This window comes from Zosterops lateralis, assembly GCF_965231275.1.
Source record: "Zosterops lateralis genome assembly, chromosome: 3".
Classification (NCBI taxonomy): Eukaryota; Metazoa; Chordata; class Aves; order Passeriformes; family Zosteropidae; genus Zosterops; species Zosterops lateralis.
The window spans coordinates 45,973,272-45,997,798 of NC_139764.1; the positions used below are offsets into that span (position 1 = coordinate 45,973,272).

Sequence of the window (24,527 nt, forward strand, 5' to 3'; positions counted from 1 at the left end):
GTTGAAGCAAAACACCTGGATGCCATATAACCCTAGAGTAGCTTTATTATTTAATCTATAATTTAATAGTTGACCTATAAAATAATTACATTGTACTTAAAGCATTTCTTCATTTTTTGTTTTCATTTATAAAACAAAAATTAAATACAGTTTTAACCATTACAAGCTCAACTCAGTTTTTACATAAACACAGCTCCTAGAAGGAGCTTTAAGCTGCAGCATATTCATATTGCAAACTGATGAAAAACCCAGGCAGGGCATAGCTTAAAGGCAAAGATTCTCGCATGTTTTTCTTAAGTGAATTTACTAGGGTGCTTTTCTCTCTCTGGTCCAAACTGTCTGACTTTCAGTTCATTCCTTTCAAGCGAAGACTGAGATCCCCAGAGTCTTAGTAGACAATACTGCCACCTTCCCCCTCTGCACCCACCCACACCCACACTCTCAAGACTAGTCTGAATTGTGCCCATCCTGGGGCTGGCACGATGCCACAGGGCAGCAGCAACAGCCCCTAAAGCATTCCCTGCATGAGGAGTCTCCCCGTGCACTTCTGGCACATTGGAAGGTCACAGCAGAAAAGCGATGTCTGTTCATGCAACAGGGCTGCCAAACCCCACCAACCTCACCCTGCCCACGCCAGGCCCTTGTAAACCACTTGGAGCTCTGGTGAAAATCCTGAAAGCCTCTTAGGGAGGCCTGTGTCACATTATGGAGACCCGTGGCTCTGAAGTCCTGGCTGGCCACAGTACTGAACATATTAACCCCTTGAAGTGGCTGCCTGTGAAGAGGCTGGTGGGGAGGGGTTCTGGCAGCAGGCTGCAGATGCTGAACCGTGAGACATGCACAAGGAGTCGGGTGTCATTGTTAATTTGTAAGCTTCAGACAACTGCGTGTGCACTGGCTTTGGTTTGGGGGAAGGGGCTGATGTGAGACAGGATTTTAATGCAGCTGGGACTAATACAGATCAGAACTGTAATAAATGGGGTATACAGGACATGTTAAACTCCATCAACTGAATAACAACATAGTATGATTTAAAATGAAATGCAAGTGTTCACCAACGCTTATTGTGCAGGTCTCAAAAACTGAATGGACCACCAATAGTGTAGCAATTACAACTTACTCTCTCCCTGCTCCCACAGCTGTGACCCATTCCAGCAGCACTGACTGAGGCATTTGTCCTTTAACACTAACACATTAACATGCTTTCCAATCATGGGAGAGACACCACTCCCAAAACTTGATGACATTTATGTAGCTTTTGTCTTCACTCCAGCAATGACCAAACTTTGTCCTTTGTGTGACAGTGCTTTTATACCTTTGGGGATACATCATTCCCTTAAATGTTCTCTCCCACTACCCCCCTTCCACCTCCCCTGGTTTGAGCAGGCATAAATATAAGGTCATAAACGGCTGTTGTCCTTTTTGGAGTAAGAAACACACACACACATATCTAACATACAAAAACCTACTAAAGGCATAGTAAAACCATGTCCATTTTAAGCCAGACAGCCGACCTAGCAACCAAGTCTCTTAACATTTTAATCGCTGGCATACTCTGCCACAAGAAAAATATACATGGCTAGGTCTATAATACTTTAAACAGCTGTTTACTATAGCTAGGTTACAAAATAAACACTGCTGCAGAGGCCATGTGTTCAATATACTCTAACCACAACAGCATCAGAACCCACCCTCAGTCTGCTCTGTGGTCACCGTGGCTGACCCAGTGCCTCACCCTCTTCCCCTTGCTTCTGATCTACCATTCAGACAACAAGCCCAGAACCATCTGTCATTGCACAAGCAAAGTCGTCTTAAGGAGAGGAGCTTCATCGGAGAGTCTCACTTGCTTTTTACACATTACTCCTCATTACTCTCCCTCATCCGTGTCCCCCAGTCCTGGGCAGCATCCCAGCACTTCCAAGTGAGAGAAGCAAGCTCCAGACCAAAGCATGGGGAAGGTGTTCTCAACTTGTGGAGGGAACTGGAGTGTAGGGCAGAGGGCTTTACTCCACACAGTGGAAACATTTAATGCTGGATTCAGCCAACTGTTCACTTAGATGATCAATCCCACTTCTGTGAGCCTGCTCCACTCCAGAAGATTCAACTGCCAGATAATATTTAAAATACAACGAAACTTTATGGTGAAGTGCCTAACACAGCTGGTTAAAAAGCATTATTCCAGTAGGCAAGTGACAAGGAGCCTTTCCTTGCTGGAGAGATGCCTCCTGAAAAAAAACAAAACACCAGAAAAAAAAAAGGAAAAGAAGAAACAAACCAACAAAATGGGCAGTCTGCTCAGTGGGAGAGGAGAGGCAGCAGTAAAGCTGATGGAGGCAACACCAAGCAGCAGCTACGTGCCTGTTCTCACAGTTTGCCTGAGCTGTTCAGATTCACAGACATGCACCGGCACTGCTTGACCTTCTGAATTTTCTTGAGTCGGAATGGTGGGTCCAGCTCAGGGCACTCCAGCTGCACAGTGGAAGAGGTGACCTTGTGTGGCTTGCAGAAGGCACAGGACTGGAAGGACTCCTCTTCCTTCTTCACGTGCCGTGGGATGTAGAAGGAGTTGCACTGGCCGTAGCAGAAGCGGTTGATGATGGTGCGGCTGATGCAGCCCTCCTCGCTGACAGTCTGCCGCAGCGGCTGTGTCTTGCACCAGTCGCTCTTGAGGTACTTCCTCTCGGTGACCACGAGGGCCTCCTGGCTGGAGGCCAGCACCTCCTTGTTCAGCTGCTGCCTCCGCTCCGAGTGGTTGCTGCTGCTGCCTTTGTACGGGGAGGGAATGGCACCTGCAGGGCGGTTTTTCCTGGTGTCCGTCACTCGAACCAGTGCTGCCATCAGGAAAACGGACAAGGCAAATTTCCAAATCATCCTGCAAGGGCAACACAGGGCACTGTTAGGAGAAATGTATTTTCAAACCACAGAACTGGAATGGAGTTGAGACTTCACGCGTGCTTTTAGAAGTGGAGATCTTATCATCTTTATAATCCCATCACTTTTCCTAGATTAGCTCTATTGTAGGGTGATTACTTATCGCGAAGAGGCCAGGCCCTTTGGAAAGTCACACTGCTCCCCCTTACCCCTCCCCAAACTCTCCAACTACTTGTTTTTTTCCCCACAGAGACACCAATGCTTTCATGGCTGAAGTGGTAGTTTTACAGAAGCTTCAGCCAGAAACATTTCCTCCTTCTCTGTGAAATCCTAGGCCAAACAACTGGGCAAACTCCTGGCTAGCAAAGGCTCAAGAGACTCTTGCCAAGATGGTGAGAGCTGATTTGGGGATGGCAAGGGAGAGGGGAAGGGAATAGCAGGTTACACAAAGTGCACACTCATGTCTCTTCAACCCCTGAGTCCCAGCCCAGCCTCATTCCCCACAGAAGTAGCAAGGGGTGTCCAAAAAACTATTTTTAATATTTTAAATTGCTTCTGAAGTTTCTTAGGGCTCTTGTGGCACTTACAGGCTTGTATTTGTTGTCTTTGTATGAGGCCAAAACCTTGATGGATTTATTTTTGCAGTAAGAGGAAATGCTTAAACACAACTTTGAGGACTTCACAACTACAAGGTCACTTGGGCAAATGGTTTAAGAAGGCTTGTAAACATGAGAGGATTCAATATTTATTTTAGATTTTAAGGAATAGGTTAGAGCATAGACTTGTTGCTAAGCCAGATGGCAAAAAGATTCTTTCCCATGATTGTCTATTATGTGTTCTTGTTCTGTGGAGCATCTCTTACCAGCTCTTTTCCGATTCATTTTAGTAATGTGGCTTGATGTGCTTCCAGAACATCAGACTAGGTGTACTAAATTTCCTTATAAAGTCAATGCTCACTAGTGAACTGCTCATTTGGCAGTTCATTTCATATCACTCTCCCTGGGAAAGGAGAACAGAGGGTCTCTTCAATGCCAGAAGTGGGTGCACAGAAGCTTCCCATTTGGAGACTAGAACACTTCCAACTCTTTCTGAAGTGCTCTATTCACTTAATCTGAATGGGTATTTTTATAGTGCACAGAAGACTTATCCTCTCCTCACAGCAAAGCTTCAAACCCTTCCAAGTAATGATTTTATTTTTTTTTTTCCTTTAGAGAGATGCCTAGACAAAAAAACCTACCATCACACTGGTAATTATGTCTAACACTATAGACACTTCAGATGTTGCATAAGTACTCCTATCTGGAAAACATGTCACTTTCCAAACAATGACACCAGAAGATCAAAAAACTGTTTGCAGTAAAGGTGCAAAAGAAGACAAGAATAGCAGTAACAAATGCTTCTCACCTAATAAACCAAACCTAATATATTTAACTTCTGTGGAGATAAAGAAAAGGAATTACTCCAGCAGACTAGGCAAGATAACATCCCTAAGGTTATTTTCTAAGCCTACAAGATCTCAGTGTCAGACTTGGACTAAGTTTCTAAGGAGAGAAGCCTGAAGTGCTGAAGGAAACAAAGTGCTGATCATATAGCTGTAAACAGAGTATGTTCTGATGCAGAGTTAAATTTCACCGGAGTGTATGCCTGAAAGAGAACCACCAGTATTTCTAAACCACAAAAAAGTTCATTCATTCTGCAACCATGCCATCTCCCCACTGTAGCCATGGGTACTTTAAATCAGTGGCCTATTTTCACACTGCTTAGCATTCAGCATGCAAGTCCAGAAGTTTTGTCCAGAGTCTTTAAACGAAGCAAGACTAGACTTGGCTTTGCTGGCAGGTATTGTTGCCAAGTCCACTGGATGTCAACCCACACAGCTAGGCCAAAACCTAATCAGGTAATTAATTTCAGTTGAATATAGTGTTCCATGCTTCCTTTCAAACTGTTCTCATGTTATTCTGCACTGATGGCTGCATTTCAGTAGTAGATAAAACAACTGATTCCCCATGCTTAGTGTTTTATATAGAAAGGGGAGGAAAAGAAACCAGTTTTACAAACCTTTGTCTTCTAGAAAAAGACAGAGGTGAGCTCTCCGCAAGATGCCTCATGCCACACTTCTCAGGCATACTCTTCTACTCTTCTGAAACCCAAGGGATACTGCCTCTCCAGTCTCATTTCTCTGATCCTGGCACAGAAGAGGACAGCAAATGTCAGAAGGAGAGACACACCCTTTCCCCCATCCCCTCCTCTTTTGTTAGGATGATCTTTAAGGTTTTTTCCAACTTTCATAACTACAATTCTATGCAACTCCATGTTAGCACGCCTGCCCTTTCTCTTTATAAAATGCAACTTGAAAGGACATGTTTCCTTTTTGTGTCAAGAGTGGTGGTCAAGCAGAAATCCTATGTAGGAATTCAGGAAAGCTGACAGAGAACTAACAACTGAAAGTCTACAATATAGAGAAATACTATAGCAGTATTCTAATTGCTTAAATGGTTTTATGTAGGCATGGAGAGCCATTCAATAGAGTAAGTAGGATTTATTCAGTAAGTCTGTGTTTATAACTAATAAAGCATTATTAATCAAAGCCACTATTGTACAGTTATAAACCAAACACTGCAATACGTGCAAGTACTTCTACAGAAAGACAGGTAGGAATGCACCACTGATTTCTGTCATTGATCCTTATCAAATCTGAACCCTAAAATATTTACATAAGGGAGCAATAATCTATTCTACACTAGCAGGTCAAATGTGCATTCTGTCAGATTGTGGAATTTCTAATCACAGTGTTACCCCTTACTAGCCTGCAAATCACCCCTTTCTAAGCCCTGGCACACAAATCCCCTATTCAAGCAAGTAAGGGTGCAAACAAGGTCACACGGTGCCAGCAACTTGCCAAGGACTACACGTATATTTTCAGCACTCACATGCAAAGAGAAGAGAAACTTCAGGACTCCCAGAGAAAGAGAACATTTTGGCAAACTCAATTTGAATGCAAAGCAAGACGGTGAATGCTGTCTGTCTGCAGACAGAACAGGATGAGAAGAAACACAAAACGCATTGGAGAAGAATCTGGCTTTTGGCAAGGACAGGGCAGCTCTGCCCTACTTAGATGGAACAGAATGAAACAGCATGTGGCTGAGACCATGCAAGTGAGAACTGCCTCAAGAGACCAACGCCCCTACAACTTGCACCAATGCCAGCCTGGGCCCCCCATTCCTGCTGCACTGGGGGTTCTCATAGCAGACCCAATGGCAGCTCCTTCATTTTCAACTTCTCCAAGCATTGTTGCCAGCTGCTGCCAGTTCCCCCCACGCCTTTTTTCCAGTGTGTGAGCAGAGAAAACCTTAGACAAGACACCCAACAAGGCCTGGCTGCATTTACATGTCACACAGCAAGTTTTTTTTCTACTTGAGATAAGGAAATCAGCATCAATTATGAGATCATAAAGTCATCAAACCCAACATGCTGGAGCTGGACTATCAGGCCCAGGAGTGTAAAAAAATTCTAAGCCATGGAAGCATGAATGTCAAAATCCAGCTCTGTCATTCAGAGGTCAAGTCACTGTGCTAGGAGGGGAAGACCCAGAATCACTGTGTCTGCCCTTAGCTTTATTTCTTCTTTGTATCCAATTACTATGTAACATAAAGTACCTACCAAGGCAGGCCCCCTTTTCCATACTGACCTTCTGCTCTGTAACTCACACATTCTTGAAAGTAATCCAGCTTCAGAGCAGGATACGTAACCCCCAAAATAGCTTATAGTTTTGTACTTAGGGAAGTTCTCTCTGAATTGGAGCATTGGATTTGCTTTCAGAATTCAAGGCCATCATTTTTGCAGAAGTCCCCCTGAGAAGGAGTGGGTGCTATGGTCTGAAAGGCAGGGCAGGAGGTTACACCAGTGCCCATCAGTGCTGAGTGGCCGTTCTGATGTTTCCTCTAGTTTACAAACTCATGACCAGTTTCTCAGCTCAGGATGCAGACTCTGACTGGGAATTCCTGGTTTGAAGACCAGCCTACTTCAAGGTTGCAAATGGACAGAAAGAGAGAGAGATGTAACTGAAAGATGACTGTGATATTTTATGTTAGCTGCTCAGGAAATCAGGAGGTGTGAGACCCATTTGTTTGCTTTAGCAATTACTTAGTAGCACCTACAAAGCACTCAGTATTATCAGCATTCCTGGAAGCATCCAGCTCTCTGATATAGGTGTGATACAATCATTTCTTCACCAGGCCTTTCTGGAGGGAATTCAGAAATAAAAGTTGAAGGCAATTTAAAACTAAACAAAATATAACAAAACACAACAACAACAACCAAAAGAACCCACCAACCAAAAAAATCCAACCCACAACCAAAAAATCCAAACCTGCAAAGCCTGTCTTACCATGGAATTTGAGACTCTACCTATTCAGCTTAATCATCATATGGATTCACGAAGAAGATGATTTAGTGCTAAAACCTATCATACACCCATCAGAAATACAGTCTCAAGTACTGTAAGAACCAGTGGCTGGGAAGATGATAAACAAATTCAGATATTTTCTTGCTTTTTGAAAAACCTAAATTTAATTAACAGCTGAAGAGCTTCCCTTGGACAAATATTTCTCTGTAAGTACCGTCAAAAGGTAGACATTACAGACTAGATGACATCAGGTCCCATTACACAGTACACTACATAGATGGCCACATTTGACCACCTGTATAACTTGCTTCCTGTTTCCACCCTGCAAACTTCAGAGACATGAGAGCTCTCTTTAGGGATCACTTGATTGTGGCTGAAGGCAGGAAGCCCTGTTACCAAAATTTTTTCCTACTCTCCCCCTACTTTCATACTAGACCTAGTCAGAAAAAGAATCTGTATAAACCAGTCACGTCACATGTATAATAATGTAAGAACACAATGTACATAGTTAGTTCTCACATTTAAGATGGGACACAAGAAGTGCTCCTTGAAGACAGGCCAGGCAATAGCTTTTCAAAGAACTAAAACTTGGCTTTAGCAACAGATGTGGAAAGCCAGGAAATATCAAATTCTCTACCAGGAAGCCAAAAATGCTATTTATTTAATTTATTAATAGTTAGGCATGATTCTAAGGGTACAATGTTCTCATAAAGACTTCTATAAAGACTAATCAGGCATCTTTGTGCAAGGGAGGTATTTGGTGCTAACTTTTCTCTTTTAACTATCCTTTGGAAACTATTTCTCCCATGTCCCAACAGCATTCGCAATAACTGAACACTGTACTGTATCTCCTGTTGCAGAAACATGGGAGTTTTATTAAATCATTCCATCATTAATAGATTCCCATTACCAAATTGCCAAGAGCAAGGCCAGCTACAACAACAAAACATGCAGGAGACTAGGCAGACCAAACTTTTAAAAATGTGAAAAACACAATACTGCAGCTAGGATTCAGTAAGTCAGATCTGCATTACAGCAGTAGTTACCATGTTCTAGGAGTACAATGCATCACTTTTCAAAACCACTGCACAAAACACAAAAGGCAGCAATTATTTGAATACAAATAATTAATCTCATTACATAAATTTACAGACAGAATTTTTTCAATTCTTGTTCTCTAAGAACCTTGTATAGTGATTTAAAAGAAAGCTATTTTGTTGCATCACAGGCCTAACAGTAGATGGCTGGGAGAGAAAACATTTCTTTCAGACTTAATAAATTCCTAGTACCCTCACTGGCTCACTTGGATGGAGATCTTGCTCTCCATCCTTCTCTCTCCCTTCCACAAAGGAGATCCAATGCTTTCCTCTTGAACCAATATCTCTCCCCCAGAGTGTCAAGACTGCCTACAGGGAACACCATGAAGCTTTGAAGGAACCAGGAAAGGTCCTCCTGCAGACTGGATGTCTCAGGAGCCACACTCTAATGTGCAAGCTCTTGCTTTGTTTTTTGAAAGGGGGAGATGAAGTTAGGTTTCAACAATGCCAGCCTGCATTCCTCAGAACAGGACAGCATTTCCCCAATAATGCCCAAACTTTTAAGTTCTCCTTATCAAGACAGTTCCTGAAAGCAGTGAACTTAAAGTATTGAAAAATAAAGTAAATCATCAACAAAATGGAGTATGTAGAAGACACTGGTGGAGACAGTCTATAGTTAGTTAAAGGGATGTTGCATTATATCAACTCAGCTCTTCCTGAATAGATTTTCTACTACCAAGAGCTTTATCTTGAATTTTCCCTGAAAAGGCTGGGAGTTGAGAAGAATTCTTGATCCATGCACAAAAAATATAAGAGGAACCAACAACTCACCCAATTATTCGTGTCTTTCAGCAATGTGTTATGTTTTATTTTTAGGACAGAAGGAATAATGAAGAAAAATGGTAAGTAAACTAACCCTTGACACTAAAACTCACCAGCTTGAATGCTGGGTTTTCCCCTGTCTTTTCTCTTTTTTATCTGCCCTTACTGCCAACAGAAATTAATGTTTAAAACCACTGAACTATTCTTTTCTTCAGGAACTTAAGCTCATTCGAAACCTCTTTAAATGCAGCTGGTCACTTCATTGGTGTTAAAGGATGACTCTACTCCAGTTGTTCTTCTTTGCACTCATCCTGCCACGAAGTTTATAGTATTAGGCTCTTCATAGGCTGAATCCTCCTTATCTTGCATAGCTTTTAAACCTGTGGAGTTTTTTGGTGGGGTTTTGTAGTTGTTTTGGTTTTGGTGGTGGGTTTTGGGGGTTTTTTTTGGGTTTTTTTAAGAAGTATTAGTGCTGGAGGAATAGAGAGAAGTTTCTAATTTTTTTAAGCCAGGACCAGGAGTTTGTGAGGAGAGTCACCAAAGGAACTGGTTGTAAACTACAGCTGTAAACTACAGAAGACTGGAGAGAGGGGAAGGAAAGTATTGATGAAGTCAGCCCTGGTATTTTGACATACTTTTATCATTATGGAGATGGAAATAGTGTTAGACCACTTGGAATAAATAGAGAGAGGTTGTCAGAGAAGTAGAAATGAGACAAGGAAGGTTGAGGCCATATGGAATTAAATCTGGCCAAGTATGTCAATGAAAACAAGGTCTTCTTCAAATATAACTATAGCAAAAGGAAAACTAAGGATAATGTGGATGCATTACTAAATGGAGTGGGGATGCTGGTAACAGAGGACACAGAGTTACTGAACATCTTTTTTGCATTGGTCTGATATGACACCTCTTAGGAGTCTCTGATCTGTATAGATGGGAGAACAAGTGGATATTTTCTACCTCAGCTTTAGTGAGGATTTCAGCACTGTCTCTCACAACATCCACAAAGGCTAAGTCAGGATGTGCAGGCTGGATGAGCAGGCAGTGAGGTGGATTCAGAACTGCCTGAATGGCAGATCCCGGAGGGTTGTACCCAGTGGCACATGGTCAGGTTGGAGGCTTGTCACCTGTGGTGTCCCCCAAGGTCCAGCACTGGGCCCAGTGTTCATCACTGACTCAGGTGAAGGGGCAGATGCCTCCTCAGCAGGTTCACTGAACACAAAGCTGCCAGGAGGGGCCAATAGCCCAGAGGGCTGTGCAGCCCTTCAGAAGGACCTTGGCAGGTTGGAGAGGTGACCAGAGAAGAACTGACTGAACTTTAACAAAGGCATGTGCAGGGTACTGTACCTAGAGAGGAATAACCCCTGCCCAGGACAGACTGGGGGCTGAGCTGCTGGAAAGCAGATCTGTGGAGAAGGACCTGGGGGTCCTGGTGGACAACAAACTGTCCAAGAGCCAGCAGTGGGTCCTTGTGGCCAAGAATGCCAATGGTGTCCTGGGATGGATTAGGAAGAGCATTGCCAGCAGGTCATGAGAGGTGATTCTGCCCCTCTACTCAGCCCTGGTGAGGCACATCTGGAGTGCTGGCTCCAGTTCTGGGATCCTCAGTACAACGAAGATGATTAAGGGACTGGAAGCTCTCTCTTATGAGAAAAGGCTGAAGGAGCTGGGCCTGTTCAGTCTTGAGAAGTGACAACTGAGAAGGGACCTCATCAGTGCCTAAAAGATTCTGAAGGGAGGGTGCCAAGAGGATGGAGCCAGACTCTTCTCAGTGGTGCCAAGCAATAGGACAAGAGGTAACAGACAGAAATGGATGCATGGGAAGTTTCATCTGAATATGAGGAAGAACTTCCTCACTGTGCAGATGACCATGCAGTGGAACAAATTGCCCAGAGAGGTGGTGGAGTATCCCCAACTGGAGACATTCAAGAATTGTCTGGATGTATTTCTGTGCAACGTGCTCTAGGATGACCCTGCTTGAGCAGGAAGGTTGGACCAGATGCCCCACTGTGGTTCCTTCTAACCTTACTTGTCCTCTGTGATTATGTCCATGGTAAATACCAGTGCTTCCCAAAAAATACACACACATATAATAGATGCAATTACTAAGGCCCCAACTAGAAGAAAATAGTGCAGGAAACAATGATGCAAGTTTTGTTGGTTTGGGTTCTTTTCAAGGCTAAATGTTAGCCAGGTAATACAGTGAAAAAGGACACTATACTTGATATGACCCTGTATTAATCAGTAGCAAAGGTTTTGATTCAACAATTGTGTCAGCATTTATCATTTTAAAACAGGAAAAGTGAAATAAAGAGAAGGAATGAAAGCTGCAAGAAATGTAAAAGCAAAGTCATCCTATAGTACCTGTGGTAATGTAGCAAAGCCTTTTTTAAGGGATTAGGAACACACTCTGAATACTAGCAGGTAACCGGACAAAGGGGTTTTTTTGTGTCATTATGATTAAAAGCTAAATTTTGTTGCTATTTCAGCTTCAGGAACTTGTGGTTTTAGAACCAACCACAGATAAATGTCTGCCTGGTGAGCACATGTGAATTGTCCCGAGCAGAGTGAGATGTCCTACTCAGAAGTGTCTGGGTAGTCATCAGTGCTGGCAGCATTTGCAACACTGGGTAAAAAAGGGGGAGTGGGAGGAGGGAAAAACCCACAAAATAAAACCAGATTTCTGCTAGCTGTCCAGGAAGCTGATTCTCTTCCTCACAACCTGGTTTTGAAGAATGCTGCAGTCAGGGGGTAGAAGGAATGGATATAAGAAGAAGAGCTTTTCTGGAAAGGACTGATAATTCTCCTATGACTCTAAAAATGTCTCTCTGCAAGAGTGAACCAAGTTGAAAAGACACTTGGTCTCCCTTCTCAGTGTTTCTCAGCTTTTCAGCACAAGATAAAGAGCCCCAAAGAGGCAAGTCAGTTCTGTTTGCACATGAACATTTTGTCCAGCAAGTAAAAACAGCCTACATTTAACTTTATTCTTCTGTGTTGAAGGCAGCTGTTACACTCCCATTTGGCAGCATTTCATTCAGGAGAAAACAGCAGACTTCTGCCCTTGGGAAACTAAAAACTAAATCTGAAGGGAAGCGGTGGCTTGAGCAAATGTCTTCATTTGTGACCATCCCTCAGCCTGTTGGAAAGGAGGACAGTCAGCACAAGAATGGGGCAAGTTCAGCATTTAAACACAATAGCTCATTTTGCATCTTCCTCACTGGAGAATCGATGCTACAAAAGACTATTTTGCAATGAACAGTCTCCATTATATTTTTGTTGTTTGCATTACAACAGAACACAGAAATCTCATGGAGACCAATGCCTGACTAAGCGACACGACTTCAAATGTTTGTAGACTGACTGGGTGACCAACATATGGCAGGACCAGAATCGAGCTCAGAGGGGAAGTGAGTTACTGGAGGTCAGAAATTAACTGAGAATGGACTGTTTCCAACATCTTTCAATTGCACCGCATGGCACCAATACTCTTCCTTTTGCAAACAAATACAGATTTGTTACCCTGAGGCAAGCTTTCCTTTAAAAACATTATAGTCTTGTAAATGAAAATTGTTTTGTTTGAAAATTTCCAATATAATTTCTCTGAGTTTTGATAGAACAGGGATGGACTTAGGAGCTTCATTTCTTTGTAGCTTCAAACAACACTACTATTTCTAGAATGCACAGCTCATTTTCTAGCCTCAATAAAGGAGATGACCATTAATCTTCAATAAAAGTTCCTTACTGTACTTGCACTATTCTAAAAAGAGGGCATTTGAATGAGTTCTGTTCTAGGAGAAAACTGAGGTCCCTAAAACATCATAAAGGTGCTCAAAAGAAGTGCTTGCTTCTCTTAATGATCAGAAAAATGCAAGTACTTCTATAATCAACAGGTGGCACGTAATCTTGTATATACGAAACACTAGATTAATCAGTAGAGAAGTAACGTTTAAAATTTCCAGATTTTCTGGTAGATTCAGGTAGTTTTAGTCTTTCAGGATCTCTGTCAAGATGCTATCCTCAATTACCACATTATGACTCTGGTCATGTTCCTGTTTGAAAAATCTAAAATATTATTGATGGTCTAGGCTTTATATTATGAATTTCTGTAAGCCAGTATCCTACTTATAGAGCTGAAACACAGATAGTTCAAATAAGAATTGCTCTTATTCCAGTATCCCACAGGCTAATCTTTCTATTAGGTAGTATACAAATTCCCATACAAACAGCTATATATCCCACTACTTTCCAGTATGTCACTTGTAAGAACTATTCCAGCTGTATTTTCATACAGTTGTCTTAAAAATGGAGCATTTTTCATTTACATTTATCTCTGCTTAAATTTGCCTGACAAAGCATCAGTCCTCCTGAGTAAAACTTACAGCAGTTCTAGGGACAGAGTGCAGAAGACCTATGCTAATGAGCAAATAAAACAAGTATTGACCCCATGCAGCTTGCTAGCTCCAATCAAGTCTATGCCATACAAACACACAACTAAGTGCCTTACCAGAATTATTTGTTCCACAGAAAAGCACTTTTTTTCTTCAGCAAGGTTAAATCTAGGGAATTCTCTTATCCTATTTTGCCTTTCCTTCAGTTTATAAGGAACACATCTGACACCTCTTCACAATTAATTGTTTTTTCCCTCTACCAAATTTCAAATGGGTTGGACAGCAAAGCAGGTTTGAAACTTCTACTGCATTACACTAAGTGTGTTTTCTCCTGGGGCACACTGGGACACATGAAAAATATTTCAGGGAAGAGGACAGGGGGAACAAGTCAATGGTATCACAATTTAGGACAGGACATGTGAGTAGCAAAGGAGACGTTTTGGGTTACTGGCACACTGAACACACCCATAGAAAATCAAAGTCCATGAGCTCTAATGTTCACATGTAACACAAGACACCTTGAAATAGCAGTGGGTCACTTCAAAGTTTTTAATATACTCTCTCACCCAGGGTGAAAGCTGGCCCAACAGCATAAAGCTTGTTTGCACTCTGTGTTGATGGAAGCCAAGGAGGAACCAATCACTGCTGCACACCACACATGGTATTATCCTTGGGTTGATCCTGTAATATTTTGTAACCCCTTTCGTTCACACACTTACTTGGACAATTACCAGATGTTTTCTTCTTTCCCCAAGAGCACCAGCCTTCTGCTTGGCTTACTTTTGCAGTTACTTTTGTGGGTTAACCAATGAGTTACTGAATATGGGCCCATCACAATCCCTGTTTAAGGAATTAGTTTTGTTTCAAATGTTGAACTCAGCTGTGGGCTTTGCTCTGAAAGGAACCCTGTTCACTGATAGTCTCTACAATAAAAACTTGATGTATGCAACTAAAATATAATTCACACCTGTAAGGGCTGAAAAGTACAGCAACTATGTGCTCTGATGGGGTTTTTTTCTGTGTTTTTGCAAGCCTATAAACAAACATTTGGACATTTGGAGTTCCAAACCTTTAGAGTTACGTGACTTCTTGGCTACCCTAGTCCATGCACCAGTTGATGCCTTGATCCAAGTTCTTCAGTTTGGAAATATTTTGACCCTTGTTTTTAAGTTGTTTTTGAATATATAAAAAAGAATTTTTACTTGACTACATGTCTATTGATATTTCCAAACTGACAGTAAACTTTTTAACTGTCATAGCTGCCAAATGGACCAAAACAAATCATAGTGGCTCAACAGCTGTCCAAAGAAAAAAATCTTTTGAGATGCTACAAAGTCAGGAATACAAATAAAATTTTAATTATATATGCACTATCAACATAAAATGCTAAATACCTATACACTTCAAAATAACTTTCTAAAATATTAGAAAACATACAGCACACAGAATGAATGGGCAAACTGCAATTTATACACTGGTATTGGCAGTGTGTATCACAACTGAAAGTAAATAGAAGACAAATTTTCAGTTAAATGCAGCAGGATGATTTGTAGGAAATTTAACATCCAAATACTGGAAATTTACTCCATCCCTCCCACTTCACACTGCTGGCAACACATGGCTGTCCCACATCTATGTTCTTGTGGCTTTGATTCATGCCCAGATCAGTGATTCTCCCTCTGTCATTCCACACAGAATGTAAATATTTGCTCTGTCTGTATTCTGGTTTACAGACCTGACCCACTACTGAATATGAAGGCTGTAATTCAATCTCAGAAAGATCTGTTGCCATGTGTAAACTGGGATTTTATGTTTTATGACTTAGGCTTTGCAGAGCAGCTGTCTTCCTACTCACCTCCCCCTCTCTTTGCCCATGACTGAATTATAGTTGTGTCCCTAATTGAAGCCTAGTATTATTCTATTTCTCTTCTGCAGGGAGAAAGACCAGAGCTATCATTCTGAATACACAGCAAGCCACAGGAGCCTGAATGAGGTACTCTAATGACAGGTCCTCCTCCACAGCACATTTGCAGTCTTTCTGCTAATTAATTTGATTTCCTTTGTCTAGACTAACATAATACAGCAAGCTATGCTCATTTAAAGGGAGATCATTAGCCTTTCAGTTCACTCCAAATGAGGAAGAAAGAAGAGTCAAACGACTGGAATCTGGGGGAGACTGACTGACTGTCCTTGACTACACCATTGCTTATGTTTTCACTTGACCAAGACTTTGTTTCCAGGAGAACCCGAGACAGCACTATCATCAGAAGAGAGACTATAATCAAAATCAGATATGGTTGGTATGTGCATGGCAAGGCAGTGGCAGCTACACAGAAGGGTTCTGTCTATGATGGACTGCAGTCAGCAGCCTTCTTCCTGGCAATCACTTGGCATTTGCTGTTCACAGCTCCTGACATCCTCGAAGGGCTGAACAAACATGTAATTAAAAGCACACACAAGCTGGTTTCTTCAGACACCCTTCACAGAACAAAAGGAGATTCAGTAGTGTGCCACTGGACTAGTAAACCAGAGGCAAAGCTAATAATGGAGTTAAAGAAGTAACTTCCTCACTACTTGGAAGGCAAGACCTACATTCACCAGTTTTGACAGTGACTGAAACTTAGGAGCTGGACAAAGTCTCAGAACTGAGCTGTCAGTCAAATACAGAACTTGGGAAATGGAACAATGCATGATAAACAGATGATCAGACCTGGATTTGAAAGTTCAGCCTTCTGAGCCATATGGGTATATCCAGTTTTAAACCGAGCAAGAAAAGTGACAAGAAATCAGACATCATATAGGAGCCCTGCGGGGTGGAATGAGTTCAAACACTTTTTAATAACAACAGAGAAGATCTTCCCCTATGGCAAAAGAAGGGAAAAAGCTGACAGGGGCAATCACCAACCCTTTCTGCTCACACATCCACAGAAAAGTGCCAGAGCCCCCCTACTGTAGACAGCGTCAGGACCACTTCTATCCCTGTAACCTCAGTTGCACTTATAATTTTGCAGCATCAAAGAGGAAGGATTCCAACTTCATGACTTACTGGCTGAAGGGTTATTTTTTGGCTCACAGTAATTGGGCACCTTCTTTACTCAAACACAAGCAGAAGATAAACTGCACCTGGAGGCTCTTTATTAACTTATTCTGACCTTGGGGGTTTTTTTACAGTGTTTGGCCATGAGCCATTCAAACTGTGCCACCACAGTTAAGGTTCGAGTATTTTTCCATTATTGACACTTCCAAGCTCAGCAGAAAGAGACAGTAAGTAAAACGAAATCTAAAGATTCCTCTCTTTGGCTCTTTCAGAAAGCTAATCTCAGAAAGGTCAGGAAACTATCTTGGATAGAGTTAGGCAACATCTAGCTATGAATTTTAGTGTGAGATCACAAGCTCCATTTCTCTTTCAGGTCTAAGCAAGGACTCTTCCCCAGATCTACCTTAGGCAGCTCTTCCTTGAATCCAGAGAAGAGACAGCACTTCTGGTAATCTTGGATGACTTCATGTTACATCACAGAAGGAAAAAGATACCAAGACCCCACTGCATGTTAGTGCTTAACTGGATTGACAGTAACAAATGGTCCAAGTGAAGTGACAAAGAGCTTCCCTTCTGATAGGACTACAATGTGAGATCCTAGCTAACAGGTCCACATGTGACCAGGAAACGCAAACCTGATCGGGAAGAGACGGAACGAGTGATCAGGAAGGTTGCCCATTCAGGGCTTGCTTTGGTTTATTTTCTCTTACTACAAAGTAGAGAGAGAACTTAGTCATTACAGTTTACACCATTCTACTAATCCTAAACACTTACTGCTGGTTCAAACAATCATGTATTTTGTACTGAAGCAGCAAGGGAGTTTGAGCAGATGAAAGTTTTGTTCAATCAGATGAATGTGCTTGTAATGGCTCAGCAACCAGATGCCATCTGTGCCACTAGCTGTCTCACTGTAGCTGATTAGAATCAAATAAGATCATCCCAAAGAAAATGTTCTGATCCATAGATTTACTCTGTTTCCTAATGAGTGATCACACACATAGATCACATATTCATTTATGAGGGATTTAGACCAAAAATACAAAAATCATTATGTACCCATGAACTAGACTTTTCTAATTTGTTTTCCTATGACTTGGCTGAACTGTAGACTTTTTAAAGAAGTTATGTGTAATATGGGATTAAGAGAACAGGAATATAAAACAAGGAATGAGGGAAAATATTTTCTGACAGTATGAGAACTAGACATTTTGAAAGCCTCATCTTGATATTGGAGCAAATATTAACATTGGCCTATGTCTCCACTTAAAAACAGCTAAATAATAAGGTTTTGAACTGTCCCTTATTTTTCTTTTCAAAAAGAAGGTAAGTGAGCAAAAATTGGTTTTAAGATACTTTCAATGTAAAATTCTAAATCCTCAAAAGCAAAGAAGACATTTCACAGTGTTAACATGAAACACGTTTCTGTCTTAGTAAAGGGAAAGCCCTAAAAATGCATGTTCACTCAAACTGGGGCCTTCGAGTGCTTTCATTCTAAAAATGCCTGAATCTCTTCTTTTGAAAAGGTATCTTTGAAAAAAGGTTTTGATCAACACCTCTGAAAACTTTCATTCCCACTGTGTGAAGAGACAAAAAAAGTTTCAACTGCACTTACCACAATTCCTGTAGTATGATGGACCTCAATGGGTCAGTGATAACCACAGCTCCATGGGACTTTCTATGCTTGTATTTTGAAAGGAGGCTCAGTAAAGAATTTGGCTTAGGAAAACAAGACTATGCTTCCTCTCTTCCCTTACTTAGTTTCAGAACAACAGCTTTTGCTTTGAGTGATTACTTCAGCTTCTGTAATTTTTCTCCAGCAGAAAATTATTGAGAAGCTTCACACATGTCACATCAGTGGTTTGAGCAACATAAGAACATGGTGAATGTCAGAGCAACAGAACAGTAATTAGGAAAAACATTATAAAAAATGCACCTAGCAAAGGTAAAGCTAAAAGTAGCTCACCTGTCTGAAAATCTGTTAACTTGGCAAAACCCCTTCTTCTTAGAGGATCCTAAGAAGCTCTTAATTAGCACAAACACCGAAGAGTGCTAATTGCTACTTGGCAAAACTCTGCTTATTAAAAACACAGGGACATTTGTGAGGGTTTTTTTCCTTGTTTCCCACCCTCAAAATCAAGCACTTTGTTTTACAACATGAATGAACCAAAAACCTACATCAAAGCAAGTGCATACTTCTGTATCTACATCTTTGTTATAAACTGGAAGGGGAAAACTCTTAAGCTTACCTAAGAAAATTTTTAAAAAAGAAAAAAAAAAGGAGTAAGAATTAAATCTTTAAACTGTATGGTTTAAGCAGAATGTGCAACAGCACTGCAGACTTGAAACAGAAAAGAAAGCACAAGACACACAAGGTGATTTTGAAATAATAGAAACAGACTTTAGACTGTGAGCTACTAGTGGATTTACAGTATAACTGTACAGAAAACAGAATAAAGAGCTCCCCTTGATATTAGTTTTAACAAGGTCTTCTCTATCTCTATTCTCCACCCCACCCATAAGAACCAAAGTATTATTTGTTTAAAGCTACTTGCCAAATCCATGGCAAAACATATAAGAGAAACAAGAGATTTAGAGACACATTAGAAATAGGTGACAGGGACATACCTATCACTTGAAACAATGTGAGCAATCCAGAAAACACCTGTTCCCACACCTACAAAGCCTCCAGTTTCATTCTGGACTGTGACATTGCTTATGTGTCCACATGCCAGTGTTTCTGTGGGATGCCCAGACATAAAGCTAGGTAGGGGGTGATGCAGTCTTCTGCCATTCACACAGAAGACAGATTAAGTTTGGGAGCCTCTCAGCAGCTCCCCACCAGCCCCACTTTGTCGTGTATGTTTCACATTTCACATACAGCCACCACCGAGAGGAAGATGAACAGCATCAGCTGCTTGCTACCAATCATCCAAAAATGATAGCCAGTGGGGGACGCTACTTATCTTTCTCGTAACAAGCCTTTCAAAATATCTTCCCTGTTTATGAAGGTCAATTGTTCTAGATCTTGGAATCCAAATGAAACTAATCACAGACGAAAACAATTAAAACCTATGCCTTTTTCTCTCAGTTTTACATTCTGATTAGAATACTGCAGCATATTCATTCAAATATATATTTCCACTATATACAGTCATTTTAGGACTATACAGCACAACTCCACTTTCAGAAGAGTAATGGCACATAGAATACCCTCTATCTCACCTTGGGAAATAACCAAAACAGCAATTAATGTCAGCTGGATATATTCCTTTTTGCAAACCATGCCCCTTTGAGATAAAGCTTAAATCATCTTAGGCTGTCAACCAGTTTAGGGTGCAGTTTAAGTCCCCTGGACTGTGAGTCACTGTCACTCTCTTCCTGATCTCACATTCCCCCCAGCCCAGGACACAGGCATGTATGCAGCCACACAGTCAGCAAGACAAGTTTGCTGATCCAGCCAAGATTTGGCTTTTTCTGGTTTTGATCCGCAGGAGCAGTGGTGCTGCTGGGCTCCCATAGCAGTGCTGGGCTGCTCTGCCTTCCCAGTTCCAGCCTACAAGCACACTGCCTCCAACCAGTGGCCACACCACACCCTGATACTCCTTCCAGACTGGGGCCTGGGAAAGCTGACACCCAACTTACCTGTTTCAGGGCGGAGGAGGGTAATGTAACTGGGAGGGTGTGGCTGATAAAGGCAGCGCTGACAGATGAAACTGCATGCTTTGGCTTCCTATAAGAGATGCATGGTCCTTATATCTAAATTGCTTGATGTTAGTACAGTCTGTACCACTGCAGGGAAAAGGATTAATAATAATAATAATAATAATAATAGGAATAGAATAGAACGTGATGACTAGTACCATTTCAGATGCCCGAGAGCATCACAAAGATGTTTGTTTAGGCTGACACATCAAAGACAGACCCTGTGAGAGATGCACACTCCTTCCTCCACAGTGGCCACTGGAAGCCAGGTGAGACATGTGACACATCTGAACAGGCACATGTGCTAGGGCAGCCAGCTCTCCATCAAAACCTCATTTACTTATAAAGACACAAGAACTTGATTATGGCAAGTGTCTTAAACACTACAGCTCTGACTTAGGACTAGATCTCCAACAGTGGTATGCACAGTTTATCTCAAGACTTCAATAGATATGGGGTACTTAAAAAGAGGATCTTTTATCTTATCTTGAAAATTTGCTCTGCAACTAAACTTTTGTAGTGCAAAACTAAATATTAAACATGGAAAAATAAGCACGAAAATGTATTCTAACTTCTCCATCCTACTGTCTGACTTTGGAGTGTCTTGCCTTTTAAGTACAAATGTTTCTACTGCAAAACATCAGGGTTTTAAGTGATTAAACACAACCACTGATTACATGGCAAAAAAATATCCATATGATATATGAAACACTGATGCCTTCTGCTTCACTCTTTCTCCATTACCATTATCATCCTACCTGTTCTAACATTTACCCTTGCTGGATTCTCCAAGCCTGATCCAGAATCTAACCTGGAAGATGGTGGCAAAGTGGTTCTTTCTTTGTGTGAAGATTCTACATACCTATGCAATTACTGCAGTGCAAATTAAACAAAACTGAATTAAGGAAAAACAAAGTAGTAGTGTGGTTTGGCAAAAAAAACTTGGAGGAAACACTTTTCCATTCTCTTTCCAGGTAATAGATTTGCCAGAATACTCATGAGACAGAATCAATCTGCTGGTTTATAACTTGAAAAAAAAGCTGTCAGAAGTTATAATACATTTTGAATGCAAATATTTGTCCAACCTCCTTTTCAGAACAAAGCACTAGAGCTGTAAAAAGAGTTGGTCATTTGTTCTGCTATTGAATTAATATGGATTTTTGCCCTCCTTAGGCAAAAGCGTAAGTTGTGCATTCACACGACATGGTAAGAGATGGCATGGTGCTGCTAATACCCAAGTAAGAAAAACACAAGGCAAACATTCAGGAGCATTCATTCAGCAGAAGGCTGAAGCAGTCTGGTCATTTGGCCCCACACTGCTTCTCAAGTGACTGCTTCAATGCCAAAGAGCACCAGCTTGTATGGCTGCCACCGTACAGACACCACAATGACCAGCCAGTCAAAGGGAACGTGCCTTATGCACAGAACCTGTTCATCAAGCTTCTTCCTTGTTAGTGTACAAAGGCACCTTCATTCTCCAAAAGCCTGGGTGACTCTGAGAACCACGTGGGCTAAGGCTTTCCATTTAACTGCAGCTGCTTTTATGCAAGAATAAATGTAATATAATTAATAGTCAACAGATAGGACTAAGCTCTCATGTAGGTATGGGAATATTTTAGTAATTAGGACTCTGATTAAGACAGGGCAGCTTTAAACTAACACTGTAGAAGTTAAGCAAACACTTAATTGGCTTCCTGCATTCAGGCCTAAAAGCCTGTTAAAGTTACCAGACTTTAGAAGAAAAGTGTGATAACCTACCCTGCCCACCAGCAAGTCATAAGCACCAGGGGACACACCCTCTACCCACTTGTAATTAGAACTAAGAGATGGAAATCGTGTGGCAGTTGGATAAGTTTGAAGTTTGGATCACCTGGCATTTAAACAGGGAAAGGTGACTGCCATCTTAAATGTATAGCTCTTATTTTTAATCAATAGTGAAGTAATATTTATTCTTCTTAAAGGCTCTGTACTTCACTGACAGTTTTTTGCTAAATCAGCTTCCATGCACTCCCCCACTTTTCTATTGTTCCAGTGTACATTGATGTCTCTCACAGTGGGCACCACACGAATACCTCAGTCTCAATACCTTCCACAGTGGACAAGAAACTCCTCTGCACCTGGAAATTAAAACAAAAATACAAAAGCAGAAGCCAATCCAATTTATATTCTAAACTCAGATCTATGATCAGCACCCTTCACTGAGGGTACACTGAGGATGTTAAGGACAAATCAAGAGTCAATTTTTAGCACTGAAAACATGGGTGCACAAATAAAGAATGGAAAGTAGTAGATCATGAACTAGTTCTGGGCACCATGCTTCAGGAAAGCCATGCAGTCTTCCCAAGGGAAGGCAAGGAACAAAGACAAGAGCATATATATACACAGAAACCAACTCAATGTGGCAAGATTGCTGCAATCAGTGATCTTTAATACAAAGAAGCCAAGAGCAGAGGAGTGATGTCAACAGCTTTTAAACACATAAAAGGCAATAGCAAAGAATGAAATTATGTTTTTAGTCTTCATAAATTCGAATGTAGTAATGTTAGCAAATAGGATTTCAGACAATATTCCTATTAGCAAGCACCATGATACAGATAGTCAGGCACTGGAATTTATTTGCCTAAGTTTCTAGACTTGTCTTCAGAATTATTAAGGAAAACGTGATGCAAAAGGAAAAAACAAAATCACATCTGCCATGGATTATGTTCCATGAAATAGATCCTAGCAAGCAGAAGAGCCAGATGACTTTCCCAAGTTCCTTTAATTCCTTTTTAAGTAAATAAACATATATATATATATATAAATATAAAACATAGAACAATCATTATCCACCAAGGAACCATCTTTTTAATAGGTTGTGGAGGTTTTTTGCTTAGTTTTGTCATCTCTCTTCTCATCTTCCTAGGCTTTTAGGTTTTGTGGTATCACAGAAATAAATCACCATTCTTTTTGCTACAAGGTCATCAAACCACTACTCAAACCTAGTGCGATGTTTAACACACTGAATCTGCTAAATGTGAACCTACCAGTTTTATAAGGCAGATACTATCAGATGCTTTCAGAATTAAAGACTCAGTTTGACCTCTTTTGCTGCAGGCAGAATACATAACTTTTGTGCAATGCTCTCTGTTGGAAAAGGAGGTCAAGATTCAAGATTTTGAAGAATGTCTTGGCTTTTCCAAAATTTCAGTTATTTGGAGGAAACACTGCCTTATTTTTTGAAGAAAATGAATGTAAGTTATAAATTATTAGAAAACAAGTCAGGTTTCCTAAAATATATTTAAATATGCATAAAAGACACAGACCATTTTCCACGTAAGGCTAATTTGGGCACAGTTTTAAACCATCTTTGAAGACCAATTTCAAGACAGAGGAGTCAAAACTGTTTAATTAGCCAGGAGGTTAGATGAGAAGATGGAAATACGGTGCCATGCACACTTTTTCCCCACAATCCCTTTGCAGTCAGTGACAGATGCATGGAACTACGAGGCTGGCAATGGCACTGCTGCTGTAACACCAGCTGATGGAGCTGCCAAATCCCACGATCAAAAACTGAATGGGACAGCTGAGTGGCTTCTTACCCAAAGGTCTCAGGATGACAAACAACCACATCCTCAAAGATCTGAGGCCAACTGCAGAGGTTTGCACAGAAGAAAACATCTGTAATGTCGTCATGACAGCAAACACCCAAATTCCTCTCTATTTGTAATACCTGTAATTAACAGGTGTGGAATAGTTTGTCAACAGCTGTTATCATAAAGCTATGGTACTTGTCCTTCAAGCACAGCAGTGCGCTGTGAAGCTGTACCCACTGTCCAACACTCCCTTTCCCACAGAGCACGACAAATAAGATAAGGAAATTGCCCTCAAACAGAAACTGAACACACACTGGAACAGAATTCAAGTTTCCCATCTGCCTTCTTTATCCTTCCAAAACTGATATAAGTTTTGAAATTTGATTTGCTTACTGTTGCTAGTTCCCTAAAATTAATATAGAGAGTAAAGGCACCCCCTTGACATTTTCCCTATGAGGACCTGCTTCTTTACCTAGATATAGACTAGTATTTCTGATTACTATAAACAGGTGAGGTGTCATTGAAGCGTGTGGTTTACTAAAAGCCAGGAAAGTCATTCACATAAGAGCAACCTACAATCCATATTAGTTATTTCTTCACTATTACATTCTTATTATGTACTGTTATTTAGTAACCAATATACCGCTATTTCTGAGAGAAGCCAGTTGTTGAGGTAGTTTTTTAAACCAA

At 41.1% G+C, this 24,527-nt stretch overlaps 1 protein-coding gene across 2 annotated transcripts in view; it reads right to left on the reverse strand.

The window, feature by feature from the left end:
* Nucleotides 1–84: 84 nt before the first annotated feature.
* Nucleotides 85–24,527, reverse strand: part of GREM2 (gremlin 2, DAN family BMP antagonist) — a 39,665-nt gene continuing 15,222 nt past the window's right edge. The window contains exons 1-2 of one of the 2 annotated variants that reach the window (XM_083856175.1): nucleotides 4,930–5,025; nucleotides 85–2,872 (exon numbers count right to left, since the gene is read on the reverse strand). In XM_083856175.1, the coding sequence (XP_083712301.1) occupies nucleotides 2,365–2,872; nucleotides 4,930–4,997 (576 nt within the window). In that variant the 5' untranslated portion in view covers nucleotides 4,998–5,025 and the 3' untranslated portion in view covers nucleotides 85–2,364. Of the gene's footprint in view, nucleotides 2,873–4,929; nucleotides 5,026–24,527 lie in introns of those variants that run through there. The other variant, XM_083856176.1, reaches the window with a different exon arrangement.